This window comes from Tachysurus fulvidraco, chromosome 3 (assembly GCF_022655615.1).
Source record: "Tachysurus fulvidraco isolate hzauxx_2018 chromosome 3, HZAU_PFXX_2.0, whole genome shotgun sequence".
Classification (NCBI taxonomy): Eukaryota; Metazoa; Chordata; class Actinopteri; order Siluriformes; family Bagridae; genus Tachysurus; species Tachysurus fulvidraco.
Window position 1 is genome coordinate 31,937,517 of NC_062520.1, and position 23,825 is coordinate 31,961,341.

At 42.2% G+C, this 23,825-nt stretch overlaps 4 protein-coding genes across 5 annotated transcripts; 3 read left to right on the plus strand and 1 right to left on the minus strand.

The window, feature by feature from the left end:
• Positions 1–1,703: 1,703 nt before the first annotated feature.
• On the minus strand, positions 1,704–3,836 carry LOC113662727 (C-C chemokine receptor type 5-like). The gene is made up of 2 exons (XM_027177801.2): positions 3,746–3,836; positions 1,704–3,383 (listed from the first exon to the last, which is right to left on the minus strand). The coding sequence occupies exons 1-2, from the start codon at positions 3,825–3,827 to the stop codon at positions 2,377–2,379; spliced, it is 1,089 nt and encodes a 362-aa protein (XP_027033602.2). The 5' UTR covers positions 3,828–3,836; the 3' UTR covers positions 1,704–2,376.
• A 637-nt stretch (positions 3,837–4,473) lies between these two features.
• On the plus strand, positions 4,474–6,356 carry LOC113662755 (C-C chemokine receptor type 1-like). Its single transcript, XM_027177843.2, has 2 exons — positions 4,474–4,589; positions 4,952–6,356. The coding sequence occupies exons 1-2, from the start codon at positions 4,508–4,510 to the stop codon at positions 5,914–5,916; spliced, it is 1,047 nt and encodes a 348-aa protein (XP_027033644.2). The 5' UTR covers positions 4,474–4,507; the 3' UTR covers positions 5,917–6,356.
• A 4,519-nt stretch (positions 6,357–10,875) lies between these two features.
• Positions 10,876–12,604, plus strand: LOC113662733 (C-C chemokine receptor type 5-like). Its single transcript, XM_027177808.2, has 2 exons — positions 10,876–11,036; positions 11,400–12,604. The coding sequence occupies exons 1-2, from the start codon at positions 11,009–11,011 to the stop codon at positions 12,446–12,448; spliced, it is 1,077 nt and encodes a 358-aa protein (XP_027033609.2). The 5' UTR covers positions 10,876–11,008; the 3' UTR covers positions 12,449–12,604.
• A 161-nt stretch (positions 12,605–12,765) lies between these two features.
• On the plus strand, positions 12,766–15,993 carry LOC113662730 (C-C chemokine receptor type 5-like). 2 transcript variants are annotated; one of them, XM_047811786.1, is made up of 3 exons: positions 12,766–13,359; positions 14,229–14,341; positions 14,589–15,993. In XM_047811786.1, exons 2-3 carry the CDS (start codon positions 14,335–14,337, stop codon positions 15,635–15,637), a joined length of 1,056 nt encoding a protein of 351 aa, XP_047667742.1. In that variant the 5' UTR covers positions 12,766–13,359; positions 14,229–14,334; the 3' UTR covers positions 15,638–15,993. The 2 variants fall into 2 exon arrangements, with proteins under 2 accessions (XP_047667742.1, XP_027033605.1); XM_027177804.2 differs by having other exon boundaries at positions 12,766–14,341.
• Positions 15,994–23,825: the final 7,832 nt, after the last annotated feature.

The following is a 23,825-nucleotide window of genomic DNA, read 5'->3' on the forward strand; positions in this document are numbered from 1 at the left end:
TGTAACGTCCTACTTTTTTTGCACAGTATAATTGTTTAAGGAGTCTCTGTTTCCTTGCACAGTAACATTGACATTTCACGCTATTTATATATTTAAAAGTTCATTGCATGCAACTGTGAAAAAATCCACCTTTGTGACTGACACACTTCCTGGGGCCTGTTGGTGGCGCTATACCCGGGACTCACAATAAGCACATCGATGCGATCGGAATCCTTGGCTGAACATACACACCGCGTGTCATCACAATAAGACATTTTTTGCCTTAGATAGAAGACACTTCCTGTTTCTCTGAATTCGCCATAACTTTGTCGCCTCGCCATGGCAGCACCATTCGAGATATCAAAAATCCCTTCACAATTTAGCAAGTGCAATGTCTCGGCATCATGTTCACCATGTTTGATGTCAATCACATGAATTCCCTAGAAGGAGTATTTAAAAGTTCACCGCACTTATAAAACAATCCAAAATGGCCGACTCCTGTTGGGCGGAGCTCATAGTTTAGAACGTGAAAGTTGTTCGGGTCGATGAGATCTATATGCGTACCAACTCTTTTATATGTGCGTACATAATTGCCCGATCTGTGCACAAATGTTTGTTTTTGCATTACAGGGGGCGCTACAGAGCCCTCCTGCCACGCCTACAGAGCCTAGTGCTGCACGACTCTGACGTGTGTGCCAAATTTCAAGAGTTTTCGAGCATGTTAAGGAACCCCAATTGGCCAATGTGTGAAATTAAAAAATAATAATAATAAACCAGAGCAAAAACAATAGGGCTTCGCACCATTCGGTGCTCGGGCCCTAATTAAGGATTGGACTCTGGCACTATAGGACAATGCATGGAAAAATCAATATAAACACTAAACTGACTTACACATCAGTTTACACAAATATTACACAAATATACAAAATGCTGCGGCCACAATGATTAAATCAGCCAAGAAAACGGACCATGTGACACCTTTATTGAGATCCTTAAATTGAGTACACTACAATATTATTGGTTTCCAGAGCCAATGAAATGCAGTTAGCATCTAACCAGAAGTGCATAGATGGCTTATTTACAAGTGGCAGAGTAATAAATAAGGGTATGAGGTCATACAGAAGGTGTAGTAATATTATGTACATGTAACTGAATAAGGGTTTATATAGTGTGGTGTTTATATAAGTATGATACAGTATGAAGTGGTATGACAGATATAGCTGTACAAAAAGGAATGTCATTATGAATATATACAGTACAGACCAAAAGTTTGGACACACCACCTTTTCAACAGGACAATGACCACCAAACACACCTCCAGGCTGTGTAAGGGCTATTTGACCATGAAGGAGAGTGATGGGGTGCTGCACCAGATGACCTGGCCTCCACAGTCACCGGACCTGAACCCGATCGAGATGGTTTGGGGTGAGCTGGACCACAGAGTGAAGGGCCAACAAGTGCTAAGCATCTCTGGGAACTCCTTCAAGACTGTTGGAAGACCATTTCAGGTGACGACCTCCTGAAGCTCATCAAGAGAATGCCAAGAGCGTGCAAAGCAGTAATCAAAGCAAAAGGTGGCGACTTTGAAGAACCTAGAATATGACATATTTTCAGTCGTTTCACACTTTTTTGTTATGTACATATATAATTCCACTCGTGTTCATTCATAGTTTTGATGTCTTCAGTGTGAATCTACAATTTTAATAGTCATGAAAATAAAGAAAACTCTTTGAATGAGAAGGTGTGTCCAAACTTTTGGTCGAACCCCCAACCCTGGAGGTGTGAGGCAAACGTGCTAACCACTAAGCCACCATGCCCCCCTGATCTTATGATGATGGTGTTAAATAATTTTGGGATACAGTGATGCCATTGTGTCAACTTGTGTGGCATGAAACACATTCATATGGAAAGCAAACTAGAAACTAATCTGGTTGATGGTTTAATCACAAGTACAAACATTAATTAGTACTGTATATGACATTAGGTCACCTCATCTCAGTCAGAACATTTAATTGTGTAATACAAAGTTTGTGGTTCTCTCAACACACAAGGGTGATTATTTTCTTGTAACAATGTGAGAGAATAAGTCTTGTGGTATCAGAATTACACCGTGCAAATGATTAGTAATAGTTTTTAAAATTCTAATGAAATTCTACACTGTTAGCAACACAAACATTATTTATACAGAACGGAGAACAAAGAAACACAATCGGCATTAAACGATAAAATGGTTCAAAAAATGACGACAAAATAACCATCAACCACTGAAGGGGGGGGGTCTCTAACAATAGTATTATGGAGTTATGGAATCTTCTTTTTTTTAACAAATTGAAATATATGTTAATGACAATATTAGTAATAAAGATTACAATTTTGATGATGTCATTAAGGAGGAAGTTACTGTGTAGTGTGCATAGTGGAAATTCTCACGGATAACTCAGTTGTTGGGCACAGGACAAAGCAACGAGGAAACCACTCTTTGAGGATCTTTAGAAGTAAATTCCTGAATCTCTGCCCCACAAAGGCGTAGATGATGGGGTTGATGCAGCAGTGACAGAACGCTATGGTTTCCACCCACTGCATAGCCATGGTCAAGTCCTGCTCCCACTCACAAGTGCTCATGTAACCCAAATGCTGCAGAAACTTCAGGAAGATGACGATATTGTAAGGTGTCCAGAAGAGGAAGAAAACACTGACCAAGACCAGCATGAGCCTGACAGCTCTGTGTTTCTTCTCAGATGTCATGCTCATTAAGATAGGGATGATGCGTGAGTAGCAGAACACCATCACTGAGAGAGGAATAATTAAGCCAAGGATGTTCAACTCCATGTAAGAGAAATACCTCCACTTTGTTCCTTCTGGATATTCCAAACTGCATGTCCATATTTCTGATTTATTGTTCACTTGTGCCCAAATGATGTTTGGCAGAGAAGCTCCCAGGCTAAGTGTCCACATTAACAAAACTAGGGCTATGATAGCTCTGACAGACCGGTGCTTGGAGAAGAGGGAGGTGTTGGTGTGGACAATGACACTGTAGCGCTCAATGGTCATGAGGATCATGAAGAAGATGCTTCCATAGAATCCCAGCGTGTAGAACGCCGTCACTGTATGACACATGAAGCCCCCGATGGTCCACTGACTGGTGAGGGCGTAGTGAGCCCAGAAAGGCAATGAGAGAAGGAAGAGGAGGTCTGAAATTGCCAAGTTGAAGAGGCAAACATCTGACATGTTGGACCTTTTGTGATACTTGACCTGGACACAAACAATCAGGCAGTTGCCGATGAACCCCACGATGAAGACGATGCTATAGAGTGTAGGGAGGAAGACTGTGCTGAAGGCCTTTATATTGGCGTTGCAGGGTGTGTACTTATCTGGAACTGGGTCGTAATCAGGATAGTCCTCAGCTGTTTATGGATTTAAAAAAAGAAAATGACAATGTATACAAAAGCAGCAATAGCTAACAGGTTTATATATGTTTATGTATCTTCAGTTGCCTTTTCTGAAATGTAATAAGCTGACAAACTTACTGCTGCAGAAATAACAGAGATGAAATATAATTACTGATCAATATAAAGAGACAAAATAGCACACAAGTTCACTTTTTTTGTTCCATTAACTTCTTCACAAAAGAAAAGGAAATTGTAAAAGTGCAAGTCATTAAATTCTTCATTTGAAAAGACAGAGGAAGAAAAAACTACAATAACTACTGCTAATTACAGGAGCGGCCATTAATGGCCACCAAACCGTCATAAAAAATTCGACCTACTTGTGATGTTGGAGCGCATTGTTGTACATGAAGTCTTTCCATGTAGTTTCAGAGTGACTGTGAAAGCAGAGTGACTGTACATGGGGTATGGCAGGCTATATACGGTAAAAGAGGCTGAACTATGATTCCCTGAGGTGCAGATTTTTGTGAGAACTAGCCAGAGATGTGCAAAAACAAACATGGACTTGGAACGAAAATGGAAAATGTTAATGGATATGCATTTATTAAATTAACTATTAGAAATGAGTGAACAGGGTGAAACTGTCCACTCATTTTATTAATTAAATATTTATTTTCCAAATCTACAGGGAGCCGCAGCAGAGGGATGAAAGAGCCACTTGCGGCTCCGGAGCCGCGGGTTGCCGACCCCTGACCTAGACGGAGTGTATACCGACAATAAATCTGAAAGATATGTTGGCGCCAAATTATGTAGTGCTTTAATGACCTAATGGAAAGCAGATTGGCAGACGGAAGTTGGAATTATTTGCGCTATATAAATAAATTGTCATTGTCATTGTCAACAATCAGAAGTATTTTCTCCCATATCTTTAGTAAACCCTTAGACAAAGGCAATGCAGTCAAAGCAGTTTCACTCTGTTCACTCATTTCTAATCGTTAGTTTAATAAATGCATATCCATTAACATTTTCCATTTTCATTCCAAGTTCATCATTGCATACATCTCTGGCTAGTTCTCACAAAAATCTGCACCTCAGGGAATCACAGTTCAGCCTCTTTTACTGTATATAGCCTGCCATACCCCATGTACAGTCACTCTGCTTTCACAGTCACTCTGAAACTACATGGAAAGACTTCATGTACAACAATGCGCTCCAACATCACAAGTAGGTCGAATTTTTTATGACGGTTTGGTGGCCATTAATGGCCGCTCCTGTAATTAGCAGTAGTTATTGTAGTTTTTTCTTCCTCTGTCTTTTCAAATGAAGAATTTAATGACTTGCACTTTTACAATTTCCTTTTCTTTTGTGAAGAAGTTAATGGAACAAAAAAAGTGAACTTGTGTGCTATTTTGTCTCTTTATATTGATCAGTAATTATATTTCATCTCTGTTATTTCTGCAGCAGTAAGTTTGTCAGCTTATTACATTTCAGAAAAGGCAACTGAAGATACATAAACATATATAAACCTGTTAGCTATTGCTGCTTTTGTATACATTGTCATTTTCTTTTTTTAAATCCATAAACAGCTGAGGACTATCCTGATTACGACCCAGTTCCAGATAAGTACACACCCTGCAACGCCAATATAAAGGCCTTCAGCACAGTCTTCCTCCCTACACTCTATAGCATCGTCTTCATCGTGGGGTTCATCGGCAACTGCCTGATTGTTTGTGTCCAGGTCAAGTATCACAAATGGTCCAACATGTCAGATGTTTGCCTCTTCAACTTGGCAATTTCAGACCTCCTCTTCCTTCTCTCATTGCCTTTCTGGGCTCACTACGCCCTCACCAGTCAGTGGACCTTCGGGAACTTCATGTGCCATACAGTGACGGCGTTCTACACGCTGGGATTCTATGGAAGCATCTTCTTCATGATCCTCATGACCATTGAGCGCTACAGTGTCATTGTCCACACCAACACCTTTCTCTTCTCTAAGCACCGGTCTGTCAGTGCTATCATAGCCCTAGTTTTGTTAATGTGGACACTTAGCCTGGGAGCTTCTCTGCCAAACATCATTTGGGCACAAGTGAACAATAAATCAGAAATATGGACATGCAGTTTGGAATATCCAAAAGGAACAAAGTGGAGGTATTTCTCTTACATGGAGTTGAACATCCTTGGCTTAATTATTCCTCTCTCAGTGATGGTGTTCTGCTACTCACGCATCATCCCTATCTTAATGAGCATGACGTCTGAGAAGAAACACAGAGCTGTCAGGCTCATTCTGGTCTTGGTCAGTGGTTTCTTCCTCTTCTGGACACCTTACAACATCGTCATCTTCCTGAAGTTTCTGCATCATTTGGGTTACATGAGCACTTGTGAGTGGTATCAGGACCTGAACATGGCTATGCAGTGGGTGGAAACCATAGCGTACTGTCACTGCTGCATCAACCCCATCATCTACGCCTTTGTGGGGCAGAGATTCAGGAATTTATTTCTAAGGATTCTAAGAGTGGTTTCCTCGTTGCTTTGTCCTGTGCCCAACAACTGAGTTATCCGTAAGAATTTCCACTATGCACACTACACAGTAACTTCCTCCTTAATGACATCATCAAAATTGTAATCTTTATTACTAATATTGTCATTAACATATATTTCAATTTGTTAAAAAAAAGAAGATTCCATAACTCCATAATACTATTGTTAGAGACCCCCCCCTTTTAGTGGTTGATGGTTATTTTGTCGTCATTTTTTGAACCTTTTTATCGTTTAATGCCGATTGTGTTTCTTTGTTCTCCGTTCTGTATAAATAATATTTGTGTTGCTAACAGTGAGAACCACAAACTTTGTATTGGACAACTTTTAACTTTTCCTCATTACATTTTTACACAAATATCTGTACTTTTTACTTCTTACATTTCCCAAACAGACTCGTTACTTTTAGTATTATTCCTTCTCATTGGACGCTGTTTCCAGCCTATCATCCTATCATTGTGCGGCTTTTTCCCCATGTGACTGGTGTACTGTATTATTTACTGGCTATCAGACATAGACTAAGGATAGCAGAGCTAACAATGAGCAGCGCCTACAAAAGGAATGGCTAATGTTCATTCAGAGTAGTGATGGGAAGTTCGTTTCTTTTCCGTGAAAAGGTTCTTTCGGACAGTTCGATTTAATGAACCAGTTCAAAAATCCAGTTCACCAGTTCTTTTATGTCCTGACGTAATGACGTCATTCACAATGACGTAATGATGCAAATTCCATTATCCCGCTGCCGGCAGATATTAATACAATCAATTTAACACATTTGAAAAGTTCTTTGTAATCATAACTTTAGTCGAATACGTTTCTTACATTTAAGTTTTGCAACTAAAACACGCAGTACAGGCATTTATGTGCAAACGTGGATGTTTTACGTGTCTTAAAGATATAAAGTTAATAAACTAATCTTCATCAATTTACAAAAAGCGGCATATAAAAATACAGACTAACCTGCACAACAGTCAATAGTAAAATTAACTGACATATATTGAGTGACATATATTGATTTTTTTTATAAAAATGTTTAATAGCCTATAACTAGTTACTATGCATATCCCAATATGTATAATTTGCTCTGAAGGTTCACGCATGCGCAGCATCAACAGTATGTCGGACGCGTCCGAAACAGTTCTCAGTTCAGTATACTGATGATTCGCTGTATCGGTTCAGTAATTCACGCATGCGCAGTATCAACAGCTCACAGTTCTCTCAGCACAACATGTCAGTTCAGTGTACAGGAGTTACATATATAATGCTTAATTTAATTAACATTAATTTTGTCATTTGTAAAACATCACAATAATTTTGAGTTGTTTTCAGGCACAGAGCTGGAATCTCCCTACAGTTTGGGATATGGCCTTGGTGACACACTTGGTATACATTATATTTCCAAAAGTATTGGGTCACCTGACCTCTCCTGCTATATGTGGTTGTTTTCTGATCTCATCCCTACTGAACACCTTTGGGATGAATGTGAACGCTGACTTCAGGAGGTCGTCACCTGAAATGGTCTTCCAACAGTCTTGTAGTAGTTCCCAGAGATGCTTAGCACTTGTTGGCCCTTCACTCTGTGGTCCAGCTCACCCCAAACCGTCTCGATCGGGTTCAGGTCCGGTGACTGTGGAGGCCAGGTCATCTGGTGCAGCACCCCATCACTCTCCTTCATGGTCAAATAGCCCTTACACAGCCTGGAGGTGTGTTTGGTGGTCATTGTCCTGTTGAAAAGGTGGTGTGTCCAAACTTTTGGTCTGTACTGTATATATTCATAATGACATTCCTTTTGTACAGCTATATCTGTCATACCACTTCATACTGTATCATACTTATATAAACACCACACTATATAAACCCTTATTCAGTTACATGTACATAATATTACTACACCTTCTGTATGACCTCATACCCTTATTTATTACACTGCCACTTGCAAATATGCCATCTATGCACTTCTGGTTAGATGCTAACTGCATTTCATTGGCTCTGTGCTGTACATGTACCTTGCACAATGACAATAAAGTTGAATCTAATCTAATCTAATCTAATCTAATCTAATCTAAAGCTTGACTGATGTTTGCCGGTCTATCGTCAGATGGCACCTTGTTATTACATTTCTTTGATTAAAATGGCAATAAAATCAATAAACATATCACTACAATTTAGCAACCTATAAATATTGTATTCTTTTACCAAATGATGTGGATATCGCTGTTGTATCAGAGTATAAACTAGACAATATTTTTCCCCCACCAGTAACTTAGGAAACAAGCTGTGGCTAGAATGAGGAAATATTCACGCACACACACACACACACACACACACACACACACACACACACACACACACACACCCCGTTGACTTGACAGTAAAGCTTTTAACAGACATTGGAAGCGAACAACTTTTTCGATCCTAAATATAGATATCAGCTGCATTCCCAACAACTGCGTCATGCCCGTCCCTTAACGGAAACACACATGCCTTCTCCTCCACGTTACGTAAGCATGTTTTTCATCTGGGGATATTAAAATTCAACAGACATTGTCAACGTGCAATAACTGCCATAACTGTAAATCAAACAGGAAAATCTAATAAAGCTCAGAGAGGAGGGTGTAACCACAGAAACCGATAAAGAACTAAACTGAAATAAGATGGAAGCAAAAAGAATCCAGTCAAGTGCCAAAATAAACAGTGGAGAAAAACAAGAAGACAATTATAATAGCAGCACTGAGCTGTACACATAATCGAAATGTACCATGCACAATAGGGATTCATGGCAGTGTCCTTTAGCAGCCAAATTTTCCTGCCATGTTTTTGGAAATCCAGGATAACAAACCCGACTCTCCTACAGTTGAGCATTTTGATTTTTGACTGCCCAGAAAAATCGGGCTTTACTTTGCTTCCTCCCACAATAGAAGGAACCTGCATGGCTGATCCTTCTGAACCTTAAGGATATAATTGTCCTTTCTTCTGTTCCTACTGACGACCGCTTGTTTCCTTGACCGCAAGATACCCGAGCATCGGCACATGTTCCTGGTGGTTTTCCCTCGGAAAAGACATATCTCAGAATATTTTATGGATCACTAGCCAAAGCTCCTAAAAGCTTTTGGGCCACTTGTGTATTAGTGGAATATGTGCTTTGAGGCTAAAGGTCTGAGGTCACTTGCAGCAAAGCATCAGTTGATGAATGCATGCCAACTAACTGCACAAACAATCTTCCCAGGCTTTTGACTGTGCTGTAAAATGTCAGGGAGAAAATAATTCACTATACTACACACTATAAAAAACTACTACACTCAGATGCTTGACATTTCTGTACTATAAATCATTTCTTCTATTATCTTATGAAGTCTTCTAAAGTTTTAAATGAGTTTTGAGCTATAATAATCTAAAGAAAAAATGTAAATATTTAAAATATTAAACAATTAATTAATTAATTAATCTAAAACATATAGAGTTTTTAATGTTTGAATTAAATTCATTCATTCATTCATTCATTCATTCATTCCCTACTGCTTATCCGAACTTCTCGGGTCACGGGGAGCCTGTGCCTTTCTCAGGTGTCATCGTGCATCGAGGCAGGATACACCCTGGACGGAGTGCCAACCCATCGCAGGGCACACACAAAGTGGGTGGAGAAAAGTGTCAGGAGTGTTATGTGACTAAAGAGAATCAAAGGAAAGGTGTAGAAGACAGTAGTGAGAGCAGCTCTGCTGTATGGGTTAGAGACTGTAGCAGTGATGAAAAGACATGAGGCAGAGATGGAGGTAGCAGAGATGAGGACATTGAGGTTATCTTTAGGAGTGGCGAGGATGGATGGACAGGATTAGCAACGAGGACATCAGAGGGACAGCTCAGGTTGGCTGTTTTGGGGACAAGGACAGAGAGACTAGATTGAGATGGTTTGGACATGTACAGAGGAGGGAGATGGCTACAGTATATTGGTAGAAGGATGTTGGAGATGGAGCTGCAGGTAAGAGGTCAAGAGGAAGGACAAAGAGGAGATATATGGATGTGTTAAATGCATTCATTCATTCATTCATTCATTTTCTACCGCTTATCCGGACTTCCCCGGTCACAGGGAGCCTGTGCCTATCTCAGGCGTCACCGGGCATCGAGGCAGGATACACCCTGGACCAACCACTCTCAGGGCACATACACACTCTCATTCTGGATGTGTTAAATGAGGACTTTTAATTGGTGCGAGAGTAAAGGATAGATGCAGAGGATAGAGTTAGGTGGAAACAGACGATTCTCTGTATCGACCCCAAGGGGAAAAGCTGAAAGTAGAAGACTCTCCGTAAGCAAGCGACAGATTAAGGAGCTCAGCAGTCTAAAATGACCTCAGAGCGGAGCCTCAGAATAAAGAGGAGCCAGTTGATGGGTTTTGTACATCTCACAAGAAAACCCCTAATCAGCTAATATCAGACATGTCCTCACGGACAGAGGACCCAATGAGAACATGGGAATATTAGAGAAGATTGTTCTTTACAGTAACTTCTCAACTCAGCTCTTCCAATGTACAAAACTCGAATTTTGATTGCTTTGGGTTTATTACATAAATGATTTCGGTTTTGTTTACATAAGTGCATAAATGTGACAACAGATGGCAGTGTAGCACAATGCAAAAAAAACAACAAATCAAGGGGGAAAAAAAAGCACTAAAGAGGCCCAGTATCATTTTCACTAAAACCACAAAGATATAAAACAAATGTATTATATATACTGTGGCACTCGCACTGTCGTACTGTTTAAATCATTCATCAAAGAAAAGTGAGATTTTTTTCACTGAAAACTGTAATTTCAGTACAATATCACTTAAAAAAACCTTGCATATAAATGTTTATACTGCAGTGCATTTAATTAGTCGATGTCTAATCAATCACAGATTTAATCACCGAATGTCCGAGAATCGGAACTCACATGAGCTTAAAACTGGGAGATTTTATTAGTGAACTTTGACTTCGATATGTACTGTATATGACATTTGTACTGTGTTAAAAGGTTGTCATCAGGCTGAAGTCCCACCTCAGGAAACTGTAGCTCAAGCCTAGTCATACTGCAGCTTCCACAACCTGCTCTCTCAATCACACTCTGACTGAGGAGACATGGCAACGACAAACCACAGCATGACAAGTAGGAGAGAGTTTTCTACTTTCAACATCACTTCTGAATCTATGAACCGTTTAGTTGTAATGAGAGGGATAATTATTTTTAAACTATTTTTAGACCGTTTAGACGAGAAAGCTCCTAATAGCTGGTGATCCAGCATAGTAGAAAAAAAACATCTTATACAATCACTTATAAATTATTCAGAAGATTTTTAAAAAAAAAAAAGAAAGCAAAATGTATTATAAACTGATATTGTAATTATTATTTCATTGTAAGGTTTTGTGCTTTGTTCTTATGAGAACAATTTCTACAACTGCTTTCACACGGTCTGGTGTAGATTCTAATCAGATCTTGTTCTAATGAGATCATTGTTTATTTCACAAACAGCTGACGATTACTTCGAGTACTATAGTGCAACAGAAAGCGTCGGCTTTCAGCTCTGCAGCAACAGCAATGTAAGTGCATTCAGCCAAGTCTTCCTCCCTACCCTCTACAGCATCGTCTTCGTTATAGGCTTCGTCGGCAACGGCCTGGTGTTGTGTGTCCTGGTCAAATACCACCAACGTTCAAATGTGACAGATGTGTGCCTCTTTAACCTGGCGCTTTCAGACCTGCTCTTCCTCATCTCGTTGCCTTTCTGGGCTCACTATGCTGCCATCAGCGAGTGGACCTTCGGGAACTTCATGTGCCATGCAGTGACAGCACTCTACATGCTGGGATTCTATGGAAGCATCTTCTTCATGATCCTCATGACTGTAGACCGCTATGCTGTCATCGTCCACGCCCATACCTCCCTCTTTTCCAAGCACCGGTCTGTCAGAGCTAGCATAGTCATGGCTTTCTTTATGTGGGTACTTAGCATTGCAGCTTCTCTGCCCAACATCATTTTCTCCCAAGCGAACAATACGTCGGAAGGCTGGACGTGCAAAGAGGAATATCCAGAAGGAACATCTTGGAAGTTATTCTCTTACATTGAACTCAACATCCTTGGCTTAATTATTCCTCTCTCAGTGATGGTGTTCTGTTACTCGCGCATCATCCCTATCTTAATGGTCATAAAGTCTCAGAAGAAACACAAAGCTATCAGGCTCATCTTGGCTTTGATCATCGTATTCTTCCTCTTCTGGATGCCCTACAACATCATCATCTTCCTGAAGTTCCTGCATCAGTTAGGCTACATGACAAGCTGCGAGTGGCAAAATGACCTGAACATGTCTGCGCAGTGGGTGGAAACCATAGCGTTCAGCCACTGCTGTCTCAACCCCATCATCTACGCCTTTGTGGGACAGAAATTCAGGAATCTGGTTATCAAGATATTAAAGCAATGGTTTCCTGTTTGTTTCGGTCGCTGTACGACGATCGCCAGCGAGTTCTCAGAGAGAAAGGGCTCGATGTCATCACGCTCCTCAGTGGTTTCCAGCACAAAGATTGTGTAGCCAAAAATATATCCATCAAAGACTAAAAGAATATAAAAAAATATTGCTTTTTTTTAAAGTGCATTTAAATTTGTAAATCATTCAACATAATTACGTAATTACTTTTTTCTGTATAGTTTGTGAGCGTATACAATACGCTCGTTTCAATATGTAATCCCATGAAAATCATTCTTATTAAATCCTAAAATGATTAAATGTTTCCTTGTCATGTATTTGTCACAGTTTCCACAGTGATTGTGTACCTGAAACCATGATCTTGAGGTGTGAAATTTCACACCGCTATACATACGAACATCGCTGGAACCGTCACTAATCTGATGAACAGCTTCAATAAGAATTTGTAATATTGTAAATGCCAGAAAACCTTTCATGCATGTTTTTTATCGTATCCTACAGTAAGTAGTGACGGTAAAAGAAAAAACTTCCTCCAGCTCTTGTGATATTAAACTGTGAATAATTTATTAAAAAAACAACATTAGTGTAAAATAACAATGGTGGTCTGATGTGATGTGGCCTGAAAGGAAGCAAAGTCTTTTAGCAATTTAATAAAACATGCAAAATAAAATAATCTAAAAAAAAATCTGCCAAACTAAGCAAGGATAAGAATATTTAAACACCTACTGTAGTGTTTTTGTGATTAAAAGTAAATAGAAATGTAAACGGAAAGGTGACGGACAAACGGGTATCGTAGTTGTGCTCAAATACTGAATGTTAGTATTAATTTTTTTAATCAATGATCTTTTATAGTTTGTAATAATAAACTAAAGGAATGGAATTATTCAAAAAATATTTTCAACTTGAAGTTTTTTTTTTTTTGTAAGAGTTAAAGCCCTTTTTTTTTTTTCAGCAATTTTCACATGGATTATATTCTTGGAAAGTCTGATGTCGCGGCATCGGTGGACTCTTTATGAGTAAGTTTATATTCTTAGAACCAAGACAAATCCCCACAGAATTTGTGTAGAGTTTTGTCTTGAGTCATGTCTGAGGTTCCACTGGGTAGAAGATCAAGGCTGAAGAATTGTGAAGCATGTCGAGGTAAAGATTCATGTTGAGAAAACTTTTTTTTTTCTTTGCACATCGTGATGTTCTGCGGCACCGTCGGAAAAATTGAACCTCTTTGCATGCATTTGAATAACAACCAAAAGAAGCTTATTTTACAGGATAGGATGAGATGAGGAGCTTGACGATCTGAGAGATTGTTTAAAAGCTTTGGTTTCTCTCGTGGATTGTTTTTTAAGGTCGGTTCATACAGTACATGTAGCAACAGGTGGCACTGCAACACCTACAGTATATACCAACCTTATGGCTTCGTACTTTGAGGTTTTAGAATTTCTCTCATTGGATATAAAAAAAATCGTCAGTAATCTGATGATCTAAAATGTCAGTAATCTGATTTTATGCTAACATAAAATTTATTTTCCTGGATCTTTGAGTATATCATTAGCCTCATTACACTTTCCAGACCAGATGCTCTCCTAGACTTTCCTTTTAATCACAGATTTAATCGTTGAATTTAATCCCAATTGAATTACTTTGCAATCATTCCTGCTTCTTGTTAAACGTTTGTAGTGTACGTACGGTTACACGACATCAGGCGTCTGTCGTACACACGGGTTTAAATGATCGGAAGAATTTGAACCAGATGTTCCTTTAATTTTATTTCAATTTCATTGTATATCACTTTGTGTGTGTGTGAGATACATTTCTAAGTTTTAGAAGTTAATTATTTATTTATTTTTTCTCTTTCCAATGTATGCCATTAATAAAAGTTTTGTCACAGATAAAAAGCTCCACCTCAGGAAATTACAGCTCAGCCTCATGTAGGTGTTTCCACCGCATGCTTTCACAAGTCAGCTTGGGACTGATGAGACAAGGCCACGATAAATATGACAGGTAGGTTTGACTTTTCTAGTTTTCATTAATTATAAAACTGCATAGCGTTTAACAGTTATTACTCCAATTTGTAAAACAATGTCTAAAAATTTCGAAAACCTCTTTGGCACTGTTTGGAGTAGATTCTTAGTGCTCGAAGACATTTATAGCATCCAGTAGATGGTGATCTGGCGTAGTAGCAGAATGTCTGATGTAAAACCACAGACAAGTTTTGTTCTAATGAGATCATTGTTTCTTTCATAAACAGCTGATTACTATGCTGATTACCTTAATGCAACGGAAAGTGATGGCTTTCAGCTCTGCAGCAACAGCAATGTAAGTGCATTCAGCCAAGTCTTCCTCCCTACCCTCTACAGCATCGTCTTCATCATAGGATTCGTGGGCAACATGCTGGTGTTGTGCGTCCTGGTCAAATACCACCAGCGTTCAAATGTGACAGATGTGTGCCTCTTTAACCTGGCGCTTTCAGACCTGCTCTTCCTCATCTCGTTGCCTTTCTGGGCTCACTATGCTGCCATCAGCGAGTGGACCTTCGGGAACTTCATGTGCCATGCAGTGACAGCACTCTACATGCTGGGATTCTATGGAAGCATCTTCTTCATGATCCTCATGACATTGGATCGCTATGCTGTCATCGTCCACGGCCATACGTCCTTCATCTCCAAGCACCGGTCTGTCAGAGCTAGCATAGTCATGGCTTTCTTTATGTGGGTACTTAGCTTTGCAGCTTCTCTGCCCAACATCATTTTCTCCCAAGCGAAGAATGAATCAGACGGATGGACGTGCAAAGAGGAATATCCAGAAGGAACCGCATGGAAGCCTTTCTCTTACATTGAGCTCAACATCCTTGGCTTGATTGTTCCTCTCTCAGTGATGGTGTTCTGTTACTCGCGCATCATCCCCGTATTAATGACCATAAAGTCTCAGAAGAAACACAAAGCTATGAAACTCATCCTGGCTTTGATCATCGTATTCTTCCTCTTCTGGATGCCCTACAACATCATCACCTTCCTGAAGTTCCTGCATCAGTTAGGCTACATGACAAGCTGCGAGTGGGAACATTACCTGAACATGTCTGCGCAGTGGGTGGAAACCATAGCGTTCAGCCACTGCTGTCTCAACCCCATCATCTACGCCTTTGTGGGACAGAGATTTAGGAATTTGGTTATCAAGATACTAAAGCAATGGTTTCCTGTTTGTTTTGGTCGCTGTACGACGATCGCCAGCGAGTTCTCAGACAGGAGGAGCTCTATGTCGTCACGCTCCTCAGTGGTTTCCAGCACAAAGATTGTGTAGCCAAAGGTTTGGACATGAACATTCACGAATCTCCACAAGTATTCGTTTTCCACTTTGATTTCAAAAGAACTTTTTTGGTTACAATTTTTTTCTCTCGACAATTTACTGCTGTTTTATGTTTTAAAACGATATTTCGGACTGAATCTAAAATCCGAGTCTATTATATGTAATAACATTAACCGATATTAAGACTAATTGTTTTCGTGTTACATATCAGTCATACTTTTTATCGCTGTATATAGAACCCGTCTATTTTATATTATTTTTTCGATTATGTTCCTAGACGTTTGAGATTCGAACACAACATTTCCATGTGCGTTGAAAAAATAAAGTGTAAGCAACAAACTGAAAGAAAACGACATGTTGTAGTAAAACTTTATCAATGATGAGGTTATTTTTAGCATGGTGAAGATTTTATCTAAATGACAGTTCGTTTCCTTCCAGGTAGTTTATTCCACAGCGGCCACCTTTCACTTATATTATCGATTCATATAATTATATTGAAATGTAAATTAAATCAAATCGTAATCGAATGTAATGTAATGCGTATTGGTCGTCCATTGCAGATACAGTGAGGGATGTGCAATTTTAAATACTTTTTACAAAATAAAATACCACATGTAAAATGTGAATGATTTTCACCTTTGTACATTGAATATAAATTCAATAAATGAATCAAATACTGGCAAGTCACAGATACTGGGAAGTCCGTCTGTCCCCCACTCCCACTCCCCCCAGTGCGTTCAGATTTTACTCAGTTTCCACTAAATTGTGTCAGAACTTCAAACTCTGCACTTCAGTGATCTCTAGAAACTCTTTACCTAGAATAAATGTCTGAATTGTTACTACTCCTAGCTGTCAGTAGAGGGCACTGCAGCACAGGTTCCTGAATTCTGTCGATGACAAAAACAAGCAGAGGATTTTTACGGTTCCAGTTGAACAGAAGGTGACCTGACTGGACACAGGTGACTGAAAGGCTAAGATAACTTAAACTACCAATCATTACAAGAGAAGAAAAGCACCTCAGGATGCTGTGGTCATCCATCTGAAATGTAAAACAGGAGTTGTTTATTATCTTTTGTGTATTGCATTTTTTGTACATTTTGTATTGTCTTGTAACTTTATGTCTGCACTGTCTTTTGTCCTGCACTGTCTTGTTTGTCTTGTCCTGCACTGTCTTGTTTGTCTTGTCCTGCACTGTTTGCACCAGGTTGCACAGCTGCACTTTATGTGGCTAAGACTAGCTGACTAAGTCCTTATAGCCCTGTCTTTGTTTTATGTAGCACCTTGATCCTGGAGAAACGTTTTCTCATCTCACTGTGTACTGCAACAGCTATATATGGTTGAAATGACAATAAAAGCTTCTTGACTTGACTATATCGTGGCTGTCGGGCCAAATCCTCGTATCTCCAAAACCATTATTTTTCAGGAAATTAAAAAACGCTGTATCTTATCTACAATGCACAGGGATTAGTCCGCATCGCAGTGGATCGTCTTGCGCTAAATTCCTGTCCTCAGGCGAGCACCAGAACTAGCGGGGGTCAAGATTTTTTTTCTTTGAGCCCAGTGTTTTGAAGACATTTACCTCAGAAGACGTGTCGATTCGTTGCGACTCTTAATCTCGAGGAGAAATACGCCGCGAAGCTCTCCCGCGGAGTGAAGAAGAGGTGGACGGTTGAAGCGTCCGACGGAGTTAAGAGATTTGTGCTCAAGCTATTTTCAAGACTTTAGATTGGTTAATAACTTGTAAAAATAACAGACCCACGTGGGGACGGACCGATAGCATCGATATGTGAAAAAATATGAAATCGACAAAATCTGGACATACGAGGTTTCCGCCCGACGGCGACGATATGGTTAAGTTTGTGGACACTGACGACCACATCCATATGTGTTTGCTGAACATCCCTTTTTGCACCTTCACAATTCTGAGAGGTTGTTTAACTACTGTAGATTTTGGAGCATATATGTGGGGATTTGTTATCATTCAGCCATAAGAACATATATCGAGGAGGCCCGAGGCAGTCGGAGATGCATTTTATCACAAAGGTGTTCAGCAGGGTTGAGTCAGAATCAGGACTCTTGAGTTCTTCCCCATCCGACAATAAACTACGGAGCCTGATTTATGCACAGGGACAACGTATGCTGTTTCAGCATGACGAAGACAACCGGTTTCAGCATGACGAGGACATTCCATACAATCTTGTGTCCAATTTTGTCTGGATGTGACGGTCAGATTTCCACATACATTTCCCATTTAGTTTAGCTACGACAGTGAATCAAATGATATTTTATACTAAGTGCAGGTTCACCATCATAATGAAATCATCAGATCATGCCTTGTGACAAATGTACCTGTACCTCTCCAGTTCTTGGCTAACCATAACATAAAGGCTTAAGATTAAACAGCTAACTAAATGCTAACTAGTCACAGACTATCGATGTTGGCTAATATGTTCCATTTACGTTAACTTATGAGCTAACTAGAATGTAAATAAGGATTTGACAGTACTTACTGCTTAACAGGAGCTTTCACTGTTATAGTAAAATTCCTTTGGGACAATCTTGAATCTACTTTTCGACTTTCAGAATGAATTAAAAAAAATAAAAAATTGGGATCAGCCGAAACATTAATTATAATATACAGTCAGGTGGATTTTACTTGCTAGATGGTGTTAATGTGCTTGATACATCCTGCATGCAGAATAATAACAAAACAGCAAGACCACATGCAAAAGTATAGGAGTTACTGCAACAACCAAACACCATCTCAGCAATAGCATGAGAATAAAAAACACAGGAACTTACCGACTGTTGCTGGTCAGGGTGAAACGACGTCTGAGTCCCCTTAGTGCCATCCAGACTCTCGTAGATCAGACTGGATTAGACTTTTTAAAATCTAAAGTCTGGGAAAACAATTGTCCATTTTCATTTTGTTTAAAGAAGCAGGAAGGAGAAGTGGTGAACGAGGCATAAGATACTGTAGTCTTCAGAGTTTATAAACCAATGCAAGCCACAGTACTGTACATAAGTGCCTTCTGTGGAACTACAAGCTTCATGGGGGTGGGGGGAATATCCTCTTGGGGGGTGTGTGTGTGCCCCCTCTCACTGCCAAAGGTCATGTGATTATTGTCATCATTGTTTTAATCAATGCTTGTGCCAAATTGTCTGGGTTGCTGTTTCAAATTAATGTGTGCGTGTGTGTGTGTGTGTGTGTGTGTGTGTGTGTGTGTGTGTGTGTGTGTGTGTGTGCGTGCGTGTGTGCGCGCCGCACGTGCGGTTCAGAGAGAGGTCTCGCAATACACTTTTCAAAGCAACGGTGAAGCATCGCCTGTGAATGATTGGGGGAGGGGTTTTATATACTGTATATATATATTTTAATTAAAAGGATTTCTATATTTTATCCACTCAATAATCTACAATATAAAATCCATATAAATGTGGTGTAATTATAATTATAAAACTTAGTGGGATATTCAGTGATATTGGCTGTGCAATGTCGACTTTTGTGATTGGCCGATACCAGCAGACTGGAGCCAATGGAAATGCTTCTCTCCTTCGGTGCAGCGCGTCTTTATTCCTCTGAGAACTTCAAAGCGCTTGACCGCCTGAGGTAAATGATCTGGAATGATTAGTATATTAATTGATTTACGAGGCCTACCTACCCAGCGAACACACGACGTACTAGTGACGTCATTTATTGGTCATTTTTGGTAATTTCATGACTTACGAGCTGGCAACATAACCGTTACGTCCTAAGGAGGAAATTTCATCACTATTACAATGATATCAGAGAGTCAAGAAATGATGATGAAAATAATTATTATTAATTCTTCAGTAAAGTTCATTACATCTATTCTGTTGTTAGTGTGGTCTCTAAACTTATGGACTGTGTATGTACTGTGTATGTACTGTGTATGTACTGTGTATGGACTGTGTACAGTATGGACTGTGTATGGACTGTGTACAGTATGGACTGTGTATGTACTGTGTATGGACTGTGTATGTACTGTGTACAGTATGGACTGTGTATGTACTGTGTATGTACTGTGTATGTACTGTGTATGGACTGTGTACAGTATGGACTGTGTATGTACTGTGTATGGACTGTGTACAGTATGGAATGTGTATGTACTGTGTATGGACTGTGTACAGTATGGACTGTGTATGTACTGTGTATGGACTGTGTACAGTATGGACTGTGTATGTACTGTGTATGGACTGTGTATGGACTGTGTATGGACTGTGTACAGTATGGGCTGTGTATGTACTGTGTATGGACTGTGTACAGTATGGACTGTGTATGGACTGTGTACAGTATGGACTGTGTATGTACTGTGTATGGACTGTGTATGGACTGTGTATGGACTGTGTACAGTATGGGCTGTGTATGTACTGTGTATGGACTGTGTACAGTATGGACTGTGTATGGACTGTGTATGGACTGTGTATGTACTGTGTATGGACTGTGTACAGTATGGACTGTGTATGTACTGTGTATGGACTGTGTATGGACTGTGTACAGTATGGACTGTGTATGTACTGTGTATGGACTGTGTACAGTATGTACTGTGTATGGACTGTGTACAGTATGGACTGTGTATGGACTGTGTATGGACTGTGTATGGACTGTGTACAGTATGTACTGTGTATGGACTGTGTACAGTATGGACTGTGTACAGTATGGACTGTGTATGGACTGTGTATGGACTGTGTATGTACTGTGTATGGACAGTGTACAGTATGTACTGTGTATGGACTGTGTACAGTATGGACAGTGTATGGACTGTGTATGGACTGTGTATGGACTGTGTACAGTATGTACTGTGTATGGACTGTGTACAGTATGGACAGTGTATGGACTGTGTATGGACTGTGTATGGACTGTGTACAGTATGTACTGTGTATGGACTGTGTACAGTATGGACTGTGTACAGTATGGACTGTGTATGGACTGTGTATGGACTGTGTATGGACTGTGTATGGACTGTGTATGGACTGTGTATGGACTGAAAGCTGGTACATGAGGAAGCAACAATGCAGTAAATAATTTAAGTGCTCGTTAAGATACCAGCAGACAAATCCAGCACAAATTAGTGCATAAACGGTCACCAAAACGAAGTATTTGAACCTCATAATTAAATACAAAAGGAGGAGAAAAACTGCAAAAAGGTCCACTTAAAAAAAAAAAAAACACAAGGTTGGCTACTGTAATGTGTCTGTCTGTGTTTTCCCCTTGTTTCTGTCTGCCGTCTCTCCCTGATGTTAATTGTTGACCCCGCCCACCTATCTGTTACCATGGACACTAATTACATTCAATCTCTTCCCCAGGTGTTTTGTCTTAGTCCTTGTCTGTCTCTGTTTTGTGATTGGTTCTCGTTCACCATATATACTCTGTCTGTTCACTTCAATGTGGTTGGTCGTTTTTGGTGTTTGGTGTATGCTGTTCTCTGCTCCTGTTCTCTGCTCCTGTTCTCTGCTCCTGTTCTCTGCTCCTTTTCAGTGTTATGACCTGTGTTGCCTGCCTGTTTCTGTTTCGTTCCGTGTTCTGCCTTGTGTTGCCTGCCTGTTCATCTGTGTATTGTTCATTAAACAGAAAACTGCACTTAGATCCCCACTCGCCTTTTGTCTCACCGTGTCACAGTGTGACAGAACGACCAACCGCCAATGGATCCAGCAGAACTCCTGTTTTGCCTACGTCAGGAGGACGCCCCAGTTGAGGAGTATACGGAGGTATTCGTGGACCTATGCAATGAGGTCAACTTTGGGGAGAAGGCCCTAAAAGACATTTTTAAGCATGGACTAAGGGACATACTGCGGTATCTGATGCCGTCTACCCGGGAGATCAAAACATTCTCGGAGTTCGTCAACCTGGCGTTGCTCCTGGACGGGTCCACACTAACCTTGAGCAGTGTAGAGACGGAAGCCGGCCGTAAGTATTTTTTGGGGGGGGGCAGCAAGCATCGGGATCCGTGGGCCACAGAGTGGAATCCGCCACGGACGCCCGAATGCTCCAAGTGCCTCCGCCCAGACCAGTCCCGTGCACACCCGTGATTGAGCCAGTTCCCATGGCTACCGTACCGGCGAGCTCGGCTGAGGTCCGTGCTAACCGGCTGGTCTCCAAACTGGCGGATACCCCGATGAGGTCGGCTCGGGCGGCCGGCATCCCTAAGCCGCCAGCTGGACCAGCCGGGTCGCCGGAACCAGCCGGGTCGCCGGAACCTGCCGGGTCGCCGGAACCGACCGGGTCGACGGAACCTGCCGAACCGACCGGGTCGACGGAACCGACCGGGTCGACGGAACCTGCCGAACCGACCGGGTCGACGGAACCGACCGGGTCGACGGAACCTGCCGAACCGACCGGGTCGACGGAACCGACCGGGTCGACGGAACCTGCCGAACCTGCCGGGTCGACGGAACCTGCCGAACCTGCCGGGTCGACGGAACCTGCGGGGTCGACGGAACCTGCCGGGTCGACGGAACCTGCCGAACCGACCGGGTCGACGGAACCTGTCGAACCGACCGGGTCGACGGAACCTGTCGAACCTGCCGGGTCGACGGAACCTGCCGAACCTGCCGGGTCGACGGAACCTGCCGAACCTGCCGGGTCGACGGAACCTGCCGAACCTGCCGGGTCGACGGAACCTGCCGAACCTGCCGGGTCGACGGAACCGGCGGGGTCGACGGAACCTGCCTGGTCGACGGAACCTGCCGAACCAACCGGGTCGACGGAACCTGCCGAACCGACCGGGTCGACGGAACCTGTCGAACCGACCGGGTCGACGGAACCGACCGGGTCGATGGAACCTGTCGAACCGACCGGGTCGACGGAACCTGTCGAACCGACCGGGTCGACGGAACCGGCCGAACCGACCGGGTCGACGGAACCGACCGGGTCGACGGAACCTGTCGAACCGACCGGGTCGACGGAACCGACCGGGTCGACGGAACCTGTCGAACCGACCGGGTCGACGGAACCGACCGGGTCGACGGAACCTGTCGAACCGACCGGGTCGACGGAACCGACCGGGTCGACGGAACCTGCCGAACCTGCCGGGTCGACGGAACCTGCCGAACCTGCCGGGTCGACGGAACCTGCCGGACCTGCCGGGTCGACGGAACCTGCCGGACCGGCCGGGTCGACGGAACCTGCCGGACCGGCCGGGTCGACGGAACCTGCCGGACCTGCCGGGTCGACGGAACCTGCCGGGTCGACGGAACCGGCCGAACCGACCGGGTCGACGGAACCGGCCGAACCGACCGGGTCGACGGAACCGGCCGAGCTGACGGAACCAGCCGAATCGGCCGGGTCGACCGAAATGACTGAGTCAGAGAACGCGGTCGACATCATTACACCCAAACTACCTGAACTCTCTGCCTGGCCTGAACCTATGCATGTTTCTGTTTTCCTGTGTTTTGCTTCGCTGGACTTGCCAGCCCTTCTACCTCCTGTCCCTGTTCATAGGCCCAAAGCACCACCCTGGCTGCCAACTCCGTTCCGGTCTCTGGCTCCGCCTCCAGCACCACCCTGGTCCCCAGTCCTGCTCTGGTCTCTGGCCCCGCCTCCAGCACCACCCTGGTCTCCGGTCCTGCTCTGGTCTCTGGCTCCGCTTCCGGCACCACCCTGGTCTCCGGTCCTGCTCTGGTCTCTGGGGGGGGGGGGCCTCTGTAATGTGTCTGTCTGTGTTTTCCCCTTGTTTCTGTCTGCCGTCTCTCCCTGATGTTAATTGTTGACCCCGCCCACCTATCTGTTACCATGGACACTAATTACATTCAATCTCTTCCCCAGGTGTTTTGTCTTAGTCCTTGTCTGTCTCTGTTTTGTGATTGGTTCTCGTTCACCATATATACTCTGTCTGTTCACTTCAATGTGGTTGGTCGTTTTTGGTCTTTGGTGTATGCTGTTCTCTGCTCCTGTTCTCTGCTCCTGTTCTCTGCTCCCGTTCTCTGCTCCCGTTCTCTGCTCTCTGTTCCTTTTCAGTGTTATGACCTGTGTTGCCTGCCTGTTTCTGTTTTGTTCCGTGTTCTGCCTTGTGTTGCCTGCCTGTTCATCTGTGTATTGTTCATTAAACAGAAAACTGCACTTGGATCCCCACTCGCCTTTTGTCTCACCGTGTCACAGCGTGACAGCTATGGACCTGAATTAATACAGGAAAAAACTGTACTGTGAAACATTTAGCATGTATTT